This window comes from Podarcis filfolensis (genome assembly GCF_964270895.1).
Source record: "Podarcis filfolensis genome assembly, chromosome: Z".
Taxonomy (NCBI): domain Eukaryota; kingdom Metazoa; phylum Chordata; class Lepidosauria; order Squamata; family Lacertidae; genus Podarcis; species Podarcis filfolensis.
The window spans coordinates 48,217,706-48,231,503 of NC_139617.1; the positions used below are offsets into that span (position 1 = coordinate 48,217,706).

General features: G+C 48.5%; 1 protein-coding gene across 1 annotated transcript in view; it reads right to left on the reverse strand.

Moving 5' to 3' along the window:
* TTLL11 (tubulin tyrosine ligase like 11) overlaps positions 1-13,798 on the reverse strand; it is a 76,283-nt gene that overhangs the window by 40,298 nt on the left and 22,187 nt on the right. Inside the window, exons 3-4 of the mRNA XM_083597307.1 lie at positions 8,668-8,801; positions 1,182-1,757 (exon numbers count right to left, since the gene is read on the reverse strand). Of these exons, the coding sequence (XP_083453433.1) occupies positions 1,182-1,757; positions 8,668-8,801 (710 nt within the window). The remainder of the gene's footprint in view (positions 1-1,181; positions 1,758-8,667; positions 8,802-13,798) is intronic.

Sequence of the window (13,798 nt, forward strand, 5' to 3'; positions counted from 1 at the left end):
TTAACAGTAAAAACAGGGTAGTTAAAAGAGTGTGGGATGGAGTCCCAACTCTGAATCTTGTCTCAAGCACACCGGGGGGGGGGGGGCTGCAGCTCAGAAGTGGTGGACATATGGCAGCTGCAAGATCCGCCCCAATAACTTTTCTTGGTCCTAGTTGTCCTCGCATGCCTTCCAGCCATGGCACCTTCTCCAATGGGAATCTGGGCAACTGTGGTGAGGGATGCAGCCGCCAGCAAGGTCTGTTTGATCCTGTTGTCACCACCAGATGTTTCATGCTACAACCAGTCCTTGTCAGCGCTGTGCATCTGGAGGGCACCATGCTCAGGGAGGCTGATCTTAGCCATTTAGATCACAGGTAGGCAACCTGTGGCTCAGAGGCGACATACGCGGTCCAGTCCCATCACAGTCTCATCGTCTTATTTCTCCTGGTATTTTGAAGTGTGGAAACCAACTGGCCACCTTCTGCCTACACATGTATGTGCGTGCATGCACAAAAGAGAGATGAATTCTGGACTAGATGCCAAACGCCGCAACCCCACACCCCGTGCCTGATATGGCAGGCTCATCTTAGGTTTTCATTTCATTAAACATGTGCCCTGGATAGATTCTGGACAGGGTGTATTGATTCGAATCATGGCAATTGATTATGCTCTTATATCTTGTCTGCTTGAAAATAACAAGCCTCTATAAAAATAACAAGTCTGAAAATGAACAAACAAACCAAGGCAGTATCTGTTGACGAGGGATACGTCAGCAAGAACTTCTGTTGCCTTGAATGATTTTCTTGGAACATTTGGGACAGATAAAAGAAAATGCACATTACAGAATTAAACTGTGGAACTGACTTCCACAGGAGGCAGTGATGCCCACCACCTTGGCTGGCTTTAAAAGAAGATCGGACAAATTCATGGAGGAGGCAAGGCCATCCATGTCCACTAGCCATGATGGCTATGTTCTGCCTCCATGGTTGGAGGCAGTAATGATCTGCACGCCAGTTGCTGGAAACCACTGGAAGGGAGAGGGCTCGAATTCTACTTGCAGCTTTCTCAATTGAGGCATATGGCTGGTCACCATGAGAACAGGAAGCTACACTAGGCAGGGGACCCTTGGGCCTGTCCAGCAGGTCATTTCTTATGTTCTTACGCACCCTTAAATGCCCTCTAGTCTAAGTCTTGGCTCACCTGGAAGCAAGAAGGCCCTGGTTTTCCAGCAGGAATATCCGACTGGTAGTAAACTTTCAAGTTAGGGACCATGGCAATAACAGTCTTGATGACCAGGGATATGATTTCATCCGTGAGCTCCTCGACGTTGACTCCATTGGAAGACAACCTGTTCAGGATGCTGGAGAACGTCTGTTTGCTGCCCGTGTTGGCGCTGTCTGAGTGGACAAAGTTCCCGCTGTGGACGTTGAGGGAGTAGTTGGTCAGATGCATAAAGACCTGGTGGAGGTTCTTGTGGGTCGGCTCCTGGTAGGGCTCCGTGCAGAACCGGCAGAGCCCGTTTTTGGCAATGTAGATCTCCAACGGGTCCAGAGACTTCAGCAGGACGTAAAGGCGGATGTCAAACTTCAGATTGTCAATGAGAAAGGGCTTAGACATGTACTCCTGGACCACCGCAGGTCGCAAAGGGGTGCTCCCTGTCACCTGGATGTCGCTGGGCTCTTTAATGAGGTAGATTCCGTCCCCCTGGCACCCACCGTCAGGTTTCACAATGAATATGGGCTTCCACCTGGGGTTGGTTTCTTTCATCATCTGGACCTGAAAGGAAGCAAGAAGGCAAAATAATGTCTGTTACATTTTGCCTATCCCTTCTTTGTCCTAGGTAAAGGGACCCTGACCATTAGGTCCAGTCATGGCCGACTCTGGGGTTGCGGAACTCATCTTTCTTTATTGGCCGAGGGAGCCGGCGTACAGCTTCCAAATCATGTGACTAAGCCTCTTCTGGCGAACCAGAGCAGCGCACGGAAACACCGTTTACCTTCCCGCTGGAGCGGTACCTATTTATCTACTTGCACTTTGATGTCCTTTCGAACTGCTAGGTCAGCAGGAGCAGGGACAGAGCAAGGGGAGCTCACCCCGTCGCGGGGATTCGAACTGCCGACCTTCTGATCGGCAAGTCCTAGGCTATGTGGTTTAACCCACAGCGCCACCCACGTCTTTGTCCTAGATTGGCATAAATTATTTCATTCATTCATTCATTCATTCAATACATACATACATACAAACATACATACATACCCTGCCTTTCTCCACGGCAAGGATTCAAGGCAGCTTACAGATAGAAGAACAGCTCACAACATGGGGGTGGAGAATTTACCTACCCACCTACCATCTCTCCCTGACTAAGTCCACAACTTACTCGGGGCTGACATTCCAGGGGTGTACCATATTGGCCCAAACATAAGCCGCACCTGGATATAAGCCGCACCTTTAAAACTGGAGGAGAAAAAAAGACAATACCCGAATATAAGCTGCTCCCTTAAAATTGGAGGGGGGGATTCTGAAAGGCACCCGCCCAACAAAGCACAATCACACAACAAGGAACACACTCACACACAAGGCTTCCCGAGTGAGGGTTGGGGGGCCAAATGAAAAGGGGTCAGCAAGCACCTCTCCCAAACAAGCACACTCTCACCACAGAAGCGCATGCGGTCGTCCACTGCCAAATACAGTAATCAGATGCTGCCCAGCTGTAAAGGAACAGCCTCACAGCTGACCAGAGGTTGCAGCGCGTAGGAGAAACCTTGCGTGGGCCGCAGCCGCTGCTCAGCTTGGGGGAATGACGCCTCACAGCTGATAGGCTTCTGCGGCATGCCCAGAGCTCATGTGGTCCCGAGTTGCCGCAGATCAGTTGAATGGCTCCCTGCAACAGTGCGCCACCTCACAGCTGATCAAAAAGCCAATTTTTGTAACGGCATGAATATAAGCTAAACTTTAACTTTTCATGGTCGGAATTTGGGGGAGAAGTGTGGCTTATATTCGGGCCAATATGGTAGATTTTGCAGAAGGCAAAATGATGTATTTTCAAAACACATAGGGCTCAATGATGGAAGGGATTCCCAAAGTCTTTTTCCATGGATTCCTGACCCCTTTTCTTTTCTTTGAATTTTTTATTTATGATTTTCAAGTTTATACATTTCACTAATTTCACCATCATTTTAACATTTCAAAACTTGACTTCCCCCTCTTTCTGCGGTTCCTTAAATTTATTTTTAGTATCTTCTGAATATCCAAATTAACTTAATTTGTTCATTTATTCATCTACTTTAAATATATACTCTTATGAAACTACAGGTTATTACAGTAATCCTGCCATGTTCTTATTTGCTTACAGTTTATTTGTAAACATCCAATAAACCATTTCCATTCTTTTATATAAAAAAAGTTTGTTATCTTGATTTCTTATTTTTCTGGTAAGTTTCGCCATTTCTGCATATTCCATAAGTTTTTGTATCCATTCTTCTTTTGCTAGGACTTTTGCTTCTTTAAATTTTGGGGAGAGTAGCATTCTTGCCGCTATAGTAGCATACATGAATAAGTTTCTATAGTAAAGTTACCAGACGTCCCCATTTCCCAGGGACAGTCCCCAGATATACAAATCAGCCCCCTGGCAAAATCCATCTATTTAGTAGGAAGTTGAAAAGTGTACCCGGATTCATTGAAAAAAGTCTGGTAACCTTATTCTATACAGTTTAGGTAGTTCTGTCCCTATAATTCCCAAAAGGGGGGGGGATTGATTCCTGACCCCTTTCTGACCCACTTTCATTTATTTATTTATTTTATTTATTTATATTATTGCCAAGTGCACAAAGCTGAACATGCACAAGTTAAATGTGATAAAATAAATACAGTCATACCTCAGGTGAAATGTGCTTCAGGTTGAGCGTTTTCAGGTTACGCTCTGCGGCGACCCGGAAGTAACAGAGTGCGTTACTTCCGGGTTTCGCTGCTCGCGCATGCGCAGACGCTCAAAATGATGTCACGCGCATGAGTGGAAGCGGCAAAACGCGACCCGCGCACACGCGTCTTACGTTCTACTCAGGATGCAAATAAGGCTCCGGAACGGATCCCATTTGCATCCAGAGGTACCACTGTAAACAAACAAACAAATAAGTAAATAAATTTATAAATTTATACTCTGCCCTCCCCGGCTAAAACTGGGCTCAGAGCGGCTAACATCAAATGTATAACACATTAACATAAAATCAGTCAATCAATTAAAACACATCCTAAAATCAGATCAGGATCTGAATACATAATGTGCATAAATTGCAGGCTTACTCTGTGTGTGTGTGTGTGTGTTGTATTAAAACCATATAGATAATTACAATAAAAATAGCATGGCACCAGCCTTTTGGGGCTTGTGCGGTGTTAAGGGGGGGTAGTACCTTTGGTGGGGAACATGTCATGTTCCTTCTGGGCAGTTTGTCCCCCTTCGGTCCCCACCCTGCTCTCAGCTCTCACCTGTGGCTCCTAGAAGCTGTGACAGCGGACACACCCCAGGAATGGCTTCAACTGGCCGGCTAATCCAGGTGAGAGTAGCCAAGGGGCAGATGGAGCTTGTCAACCTGGGAAGGTAGCCCATCTAGGAGACAGAAAACTCTGATCCTAAACCTCTGCTGCCTTGTGGGCTCAGGAGTAAAGCCTACACAAATCCAGAATACAGTCCCTAAATGGTTGGATGGCGCCTTGCACGCCTCCTTCCAGCAACTCCTGCAGCCAAGCTTGTGCCAAACATCTTGCTTTGCTTTCCTTTGGACCACATCAGCAAAGTCAAGGGGGTGGTCTTGTCGTATGGACAGCCCACCTGGACCTCCACACACACACTGCCCAGCCTACTGCCCGGAGAGGTCACTTTGGTGCTGCTAACACAGAGGTTTGTCTTCACCCCCAGAGGGGCACTCGATTGTCTCTCAAGACAGACAGATGCCAACAAACAGCCCTTTCACTGAAAGCATTCAGCCTGTTAGAACAAGGAGGACAGCAAGTAGGGAGCCAGTCTGGTTTCTCTAGGGAGGGAGTTCCAAAGTCTGGGAGCAGCCACCACTGGGAAGGCCCCCTCCTTCGTTCCCATAAAGCATGCCTGTGACCTGTAGCTCCCAAACCTTTCTCAGGCCCCCACTCACTTGGTTCCATGAACTCGTCCCCAGGGCCTGCTGCCCTACTCTTTAGAAAGCATTATTCTGAACAGCAGTTTGCACGACCCACTAGGGAAGATAATAGCACTATAAAATTCAAACAATCAATTGCACTTTTATTCAAAATCCAATTAAAACAATCTGGTTTGATTAAGCCAATGAAACTGATGAACTGGGTCCAGTGATAACCAGCTTTGTTGCTTAGTCTTGCGTACCACCTTTAGAAAATTATTTCACTGTTCAGTAAATTCTGAATGCAACAGATGGGTTTTGATGAAGTGATACCGTTTTCCCAATGTCTGGTTTAAAGTCACTTAGCAGGAGTCTTAAATCGCCCTCTGCCACCCCCTTGCCTCTTAGCACGCACACACACACACACACACACACACACGTACATGCAGGTAATCCCACTGCCTCCTAGGAGGCAGTTAACTCCCACCTTGGGAACCACTGAGTGTATATACTTCAGCCTCTCCCACCCCGTCCCCACTTTATCCTCAAAACCACCGTGTGGGGTAGGTCATTGTGATGTTAACTTATGAGAGTGCTGGAGGTGAAATAGTTAAACAGGTTACCCAATCAGAACCCAGGGGGGTGGAGTCAGAGGGACTATAAAAGCAGCTCTAGGAGGAGTTCGTTGGGAGTTGGGTGGTTGGTTGGAGTGGGAGTGAACTGGGATAGAGTCTGTGGGCAGGTTGAGTTAGTATAGTGAAATAAGCTGAGTCAGGAACAGTTAGGGTCTAGGAAGACAAGTAAATATCTGAGAGGTGGTTTAGTGAGCTTAGTAAGAGCAGATAGCGGAAGTTATAGGTCTGGATAGGCACCCCATGATTGTAATTGACCGATACCGTTTATGTAACCACACGCTTGTTAAACTGCAATAAATACACAGAGGTTTCTGTTCCAATTTAACCCTGACTGGACTCAATATTGTACCAGGTAGGGCCTGGGTGGTGGCAGCGAGAAATCAAGTGGTGGCACAGGGATCAATAGACTGTGAAATGTCCAGGGACCCTGTGTGATCGCCACAGTCATGCAGAGAGACAGTGACAGGCCCAAGATGACCTTCAAGGCAGAGAGCATGGCTTTAAACCCAGGTGTCTCCCAAACCAAGTCAGATACTCTTATCCACTGCATGGCACTGCAACTCATGGGATGCTGGCAACTGTAGGGAACAGCATTTGCTGCCGTTCTTAGAATACTGGGCGCCACTACACGTTTCTGCAACGATATCCAGGGGTGCGGAACCTGAGGCTACTTCGGCAGTCACAGGGAACATTCCCCGAAAGCACATGAGAACCAGGTTGCGTCTAAGGTGTCACTGTGAGTATATAAAGCCCTTAACTTTGGACCAGTTCACCCACGGGACTGCCTTGCCCGCTTGACCGCTTCAACTGAGGGAATGGGCCCTGACACATAATGGCCACAGAACATCTGTAAAAAATTGATCATTTCGTGTGGCCGCACTGACACTTTCCCTGCCTGTATCCTTTTTGGTGCCTGCTGAAGGCGTTCTTGTTTAGACAAGCGCAAACCACATTTTAGAAAGTTCGTATGAGTCTTAATCTGCTTGAATCTATTCTACTGCCGTCTAAACTTTCTGTATGTTTAGCCCCCAAAACTGCAAACTTTTTCAGGGGACCCCCCACCCCACCCCTTCTCCCCATGATATTTGAGAAAGTGGTGCTTAATGGGGGGAGGGCTCTTGGAATCACCCAGAATCATTATTTTATTAAGGGGTGGGGTGGAAAGTGGGGCTGCACCAGCAAACTACCAGCAAAGGATAGTTCCCAGGATATCCCACACTGGGAAGCTTCCAGGCAGTTTCATTACACTGTCTCCGCATGAGTATATAAAGAAGGGGGGGGAGGAATGTGGCATAAAATGTCATGTTTGGTAACAAAGAAGTACTTTCCCCTCAAACACAGACGGAGGACCATATGCAGCAGTGTTTTATCAGCCATCTGCCTATTTTTTTTCCAGAAAGGCAAATCAAAGCCTCTACCAAGGCAGGTGTGAGGGGGGTGGGGAGGATATCGTAGAAGAGGAGTCAGCAAACTTTATCAGCAGGGGGCCGGTCCACTGTCCCTCAGACCTTGTGCCTCGGGGCCGGACGATATTTTGGAGGGGGGGAAATGAACAAATTCCTACGCCCCACAAATAACCCAGAGATGCATTTTAAATAAAAGCAAACATTCTACTCATGTAAAAACACACTGATTCCCAGACCGTCTGCGGGCCAGATTTAATAATAATAATAATAATAATAATTTTATTTATACCCCGTCCTCCCCAGCCAGAGCTGGGCTCAGGGCTGCTAACATCAGTAAAATTTAATAGGGGAGTGGGGAACAACAACAAAACAATTTAAAATGCAGCCTCATTTTAAAAGTAGCCCAAGGATCAAAACCGTAAGGTGGGGGACGAACATAAGGGTCAGACTGAGTCCAAACCAAAGGCCTGGTGGAACAGCTCTGTCTTGCAGGCCCTGCGGAAAGATGTCAAGTCCCGCAGGGCCCTAGTCTCTTGTGACAGAGCGTTCCACCAGATTGGGGCCACGTTTGAAAAGGCCCTGGCTCTGGTTGAGGCCAGCCTAACCTCCCTGCGGCCCAGGATCTCCAAGGTGTTTTTGTTTGAAGACAATAAGGTCCTCCGCGGAGCATACCAGGAGAGGCGGTCCCATAGGTACGAGGGTCCTAGGCTACATAGGGCTTTAAAGGTCAAAACCAGCACCTTAAACCTGACCCTGTACTCCACCGGGAGCCAGTGCAGCTGGTAAAGCACTGGATGAATGTGATCCCGCGGCAAGGACCCCGTAAGGAGCCTCGCCGCGGCATTCTGCACCCGCTGGAGCTTCTGGGTCAGCTTCAAGGGCAGCCCCGCATAGAGCGAGTTACAATAATCAAGCTTGGAGGTGTCAGTTGCATGGATCACTGCGGCCGGATCAGGGCGAGAAAGGTAAGAAGGTGATTTAGAAGGCGATTGGGCCAGATCTGGCCCACGAGGCCTTAGGTTGTGGAAGCAGTGGTGCTTAGTTGGGGGCTACACCAGTTGGAAAGGCGAGTAAAAGGTTCTCTCCACGATGCATTCTGGTTCAGGTGCACCCCGGGGACTGTAGCTGACTAAGGGCGCTGGGAACTGTGGCTCTATGAGAAACAAACCACGGCTGCCAAAATTCTTGGGGGGGGGGGGAGTCAAAGAACGTACACACGGCTTGATCATAAAATAAAATCTCAGGCTGGCTGGCACAGAAAAAGATAAAACAAGAAAATTGTCGATAAAAATAATTAACAACAATGATTTAAAACACTTTAAAGAATTAAAATCAGTGATAAACTAAAAACAGTAACATCAGCATTCCAAATATCTAGGCAAGCTGGAAGAAAGGAAGCTTTTTGCAGGCGCCAAACAATGAAGTACAACGAAGACACCTGCCTGGTATCAAAAGGCAGAGAGTTCCAAACTGGGCAGTGCCATGCTAAAATACCAACTTCTTTCAAATTTCAAAGACCTTAGCGAGGACAGCCCACCTCTGCGAGAAAAATGGGGAACTCCTCTGGCAGGATCCAGGAGCGTGGGTAGAAGTCATACTCCGCTGGGAACAGCTCCTGCATCATCCGCATGGCAAGGCTCAAGGGGATCTTCCGGACCGTTTCGGTCATGCCTGAGGAAGAAGGGCAGCTGTGAGCAAGGGTCTAGGACAAGGGTGCTCCTCCAAATGTGCTCCCTGCAGCCAGCATGCCCAGTGGTTGGGCATGAGGGCCGTCACGGAGCACAAGCCTCTGGAGGGCCACAGACTTATTTATTCGTTTCTCTCTGGTTGGGGACAGAGGGTGGCGCTTGAGGGGGAATTGTCATTGCGCCACTCCTTGGTGTGTGGAGTACCTCAGGGTGCGATACTCTCCCCGATGCTTTTCAACATCTTTATGCGCCCCCTCGCCCAGCTTGTCCAGAGTTTTGGGCTGGGTTGCCATCAGTATGCCGATGACACCCAACTCTATCTGTTGATGGATGGCCATCCTGACTCGGCCCCAGACACACTGACCAGATGTTTGGAAGCTGTGGCTGGATGGTTACGTGGGAGCCGGTTGAAGCTAAATCCTTCAAAGACAGAGGTCCTGTGGCTGGGATGGGACGATATGGGATTGGGGGGGGGCAACTCCCATCTCTTGCAGGGGCGCAATTAGTGCCAGCACCGTCCGTTAAGAGTTTGGGTGTAATCTTCGACACCTCCCTTTCCATGGAGGTGCAGATGGCAGCTATAACAAAGGCGGCATTTTTTCATCTCCGCCAAGCTAAGCAGTTGGCTCCTTACCTCTCTCGCCCTGACCTAGCCACTGTGATCCACGCAACGGTCACCTCTAGACTGGATTACTGTAACTCGCTCTACGTGGAGCTGCCCTTGAGACTGACCCAGAAACTCCAGCAGGTGCAGAATGCCGCGGCGAGACTCCTTGCAGGGTCCTCGCTGTGAGATCACATTCACCCGGTGCTATACCAGCTGCACTGGCTCCCGGTGGAGTACAGGATCAGGTTTAAGGTGCTGGTTTTAACCTTTAAAGCCCTTCACGGCCTAGGACCCTCGTACCTACGGGTCCGCCTCTCCTGGTATGCCCCATAGAGAAACTTACAGTCTTCAAATAAAAACTTCTTGAAGGTCCCAGGCCACAGAGAAGTTAGGCTGGCCTCAACTAGAGCCAGGGCTTTTTTGGCTGCGGCTCCAACCTGGTGGAACGCTCCGTCCCAAGAGACTAGGGCCCTGCGGGGCTTGACATCTAGGGCCCTGCGGGGCTTATTTATTTCAGGGGTGGGGAATCTGCAGCTCTCCCAAGTAATATTTGGTTCCCTCTCCCTGCAGCCAGCATGGCCAGTGGTCAGGCATGAGGGCTGTCGCAGCGCACAGGCCTCTGTTGGGCCACAGACTTATTTATTCTAAACAAAAAAATTTTTTTCCTTCCAGTAGCACCTTAAAGACCAACTAAGTTAGTTCTTGGTATGAGCTTTCGTGTGCATGCACACTTCTTCAGATACACATCTTCAGACATACACATTCTTCAGTGTGCATGCACACGAAAGCTCATACCAAGAACTAACTTAGTTGGTCTTTAAGGTGCTACTGGAAGGAAAAAATTTTTTTTTGTTTTGACTATGGCAGACCAACACGGCTACCTATCTGTAACTGGAACTTATTTATTCTAGTTAGCTTGGCCCCGTTCTTTTAGGAAAGGGGTTTTGTTTTGTTTCTTGAGGACTTTGGACCTGCCACCTGCAGCATTTGTGCACCAGAGGGAAAAGCCTTGCTGCCTCTTTTCACACCTTGCCCTAGATGGCGCCACAGTCATGAGAAGAGCCTGGCTGCATCAGTTTCTCCCAGGGGCCACGCTGGGGCCCCCCACGGGAAGCCCCCCCTGGCAGGACATAGAGGAGGCAGCGGCCTTCGCCCTCTCCTGCTCCCCAGCAGCTGGCAGTCGGTGGGATAAAGGCCTCTGAGCAGCCAGGCTCTCAGCAGCACCCGGCCCCAGAAGTCATGGGACTCCAACTCCCATCATCCCCCACGGTTGGCAGCGCTGGCTGGGGATGTTGGGACTTGGAGTCCAACAGGATCTGGAAGGCCCCTCGTTCCCTGTCTCTGCTTTATAGAGAAGCAGAACGGAGAAGGACAGAGCAGAGGTGGAAGGCACCCCAGGGGTCATCTAGCCCAACCCCAGCAGTGCAGGAATCATGGCTAAGGAATCCCCTGACAGGTAGCCATTCAACTTCTGCTTACAATGACGGAGAGCCTTCTACCTTCAACCACCTCTTGCATTACTTATAATAATAACTTTTGATAGTTATTGATAATGATTATTTGATAATATAAAAAATAATAAATGGTGACCTCTGTTTTATTTTGCAAAGGCTTCAAAGCCCATGCACAGCTACAGTCGCACCTTGGTACTCAAACGTAATCTGTTCTGGAAGTCGGTTCGACTGCCAAAACGGTTCATAAACCAAGGTGCAGTGTCCAATTGGCTGCAAGAGCTGCGTCAGATCTTCGGCATCCAAAAATGTTTGAAAACCGACACATTTATTTCCAGGTTTTCGACGTTCGGGAGCCAAGGTGTACGAGTACCAAGGTGTTTGAGAACCAAGGTATGGCTGTGCTAAGGCAGCTTTTGCTTACACAGTGGCCTCTGGGTGCTTTTGGGGGGGGGGAACACTCGTCAATCTCATCAAACACATAATCCAGGAAGCCTGCAGAAACCTTGTTAGAAAAAGCTGCACTCAGGAGACATTATGCTGAATGCAGCGGAACCTCTCTCTCAGGAAGTGTCTGTAAGAATGCACACACTTTCCATTGAGCTAAAGAGGCCTTACTTCTGAGTAGACATGCACAGCATTGCATGACAAAGGACGCCACAATGGAGCAAACTCCACACGGTTTTCCTGCTCAATTTTTCAGCTGTCATTCATGCCCTCCAATCTCTGATCATGTTGCTATTTAAAGGTATTGGTCACTTTTTTATTAAAAATAAAATAAAACTTGAAGCAACTTACAAAAAAAACAAGCACATACATTAAAACCAGCATAATAATGAAGAAAAATTGAAAAGACAACCCTGTTTTTAAAAGGCAGGTTTAAAACATCCCACCCACCGAAGGAGGCCACAGATAATTAAAAGCCAATGGGTCTAGAGAAAATTAAATGTTTCTATCTGGCACCTAAATATATGTAGTGAAGGGTCCAGGTTAGCCTCCCTGGGGAGGGCGTTCCACAAGAAGGGAACCACCACTGACTGTTGCTGCCCTCCAGGCCTCCCACGGATCAGGTCCACAGAGAACAGCCTCAGAAGATTGTTGCAGAGCCTTGGTTGGTCATATGGGGAGAGGCAGTCCTTGAGATATTTGGGTCCTGAGCCACATAAGGCTTTGTGGGTCAAAACCAGCACTTTGACTTGGGCCCGGAAACTAATTGGCAGGCAGTGCGGTCAGGCCAGGAATAGGCGTTCTGTGCTCAGAATGACTTACCCTGGTGAGAAACCTGGTCACCAAATTCTGCACCAGCTGCCAACCGTTTCCTAAGGAATCCCCAAGTGTACGTTAGAATACTTCCGTTACACCTTAAGGAACAGGCATGACTGTTGTGTGTCACATACCTGTTTACACTCCGACACAGCTTGCTGGGAACTTCCGTTTGTGTATAGCTTTTGCTTTGCTGTCTTGCTTTGGACATGAAGGAGAGAAGACATGTTTCCTTTTGTCCTGATGTATGCTGAATAAACTGCTTGCAAATATGCTGGCGTATGCCTCTCCTGCCACTTCTGTTGTGCGTTTACTCTGCTGAGTGTGCATGCCCAGCTTCTGAAGACTGCTGAAGCTCAGGTCGCAGTTTCATGCTGATGCAAGGACTGGAGATCGCCTGGCATACCGGCCAGTGGGCTGGAACCAGCTGGGGGTCTGCAAATTGCCCCTGATTCCTTGGCTGCATCCCAACAGTGTAAGTCATCTAACATGATCATCTATTGGGGAAGGTTTTGCCCAACTGGCCAGAGGCTGACACTGCCCAATACTATCCTGTTTTGTTGCTGCTTGCTTACCCCATGCAAGGACGAAAGCAGGGACCGAACACCTATCCTGCCACAGAGCTTTCTTTCCTACGTGATAAAAGGCAGCCAAGTTGGCTGATCATCAGAGCTAGCAGAGAAACCAAACTTCAGAGTTTCATTAAGTTTGGCATTGGGGGGAGCTGCCTTCCTGCCAACTCTATTCCAAGGGAGCAAAGCCTGACAGCTCTTTGCAGAACGCAATAAACGGAAAGAGCTGAGAGCTGTGATGAATCAATATCTTGGGCGCTTAGCTCTTACTTAACCGGATTCAGGTAGAGATTAAAGGAGAAGTAAGGGAGCTTTAAAAAGTTTGATAGACCTAATATTAGGAAAAGGTTGACTAAAACCCCCCTCTTCTCTTTAAAAATAATCTATGGGGGGGAATCTGTCTGAGCTTTCCTTCTGAGACTGGAATTGTCGCAGTTCAGTTCAGTGGGGATGGTCATTGTTTTGTTCTGTTCTGTTCTTGCTTTTACTACATGTTTTGTGTTTCTGTCTCAAGGCGGTGTACGTGGTTTTCCCCCTTTCTCATTTAATCCTCACAACTACCTTGTGAGGTAGGCTGGGCTGAGAGAGGCAGTGACTGGCCCCTCCAAGGCCACACCAGGTGAGCTTCACAGCCAAGTGGGGATTTGAACCCTGATCTGTCCCAGGTCCGACTCTGGCACTTTAACCAATACACCAAAACTGGCTAGGAAATCACACAAACACCCCCTCTCCAATGACTGACACCTTGAGGGGCACCAGCAGCCAGGGTAGACCAGTGTGGGCCACTTCCAGTATGAGAGCCAATTTAGGCTACCACAGCATTTTGGGCAATGAGTGAAAATTTTACCATTGACCAACCAGCAGGCTAGCCTCTGCACCCATGCTCCCCTCCCTATGCTCCATCTTATCCCAGCAAGCAAGAGACATTGCTCAGGGACACATTCTCGTCCACTTAAGAAAGGTGCAGATCAGGGTCCGTGAAAGGGGCAGCCAGGGGAAAAGGGAGTACAGGCCTGGGGAGCCAGGCCTGAAGTTTTGCACCCCTGGACAAGAGGCGGTAAATGCCACCCATGAGCCAGGAGCTAAA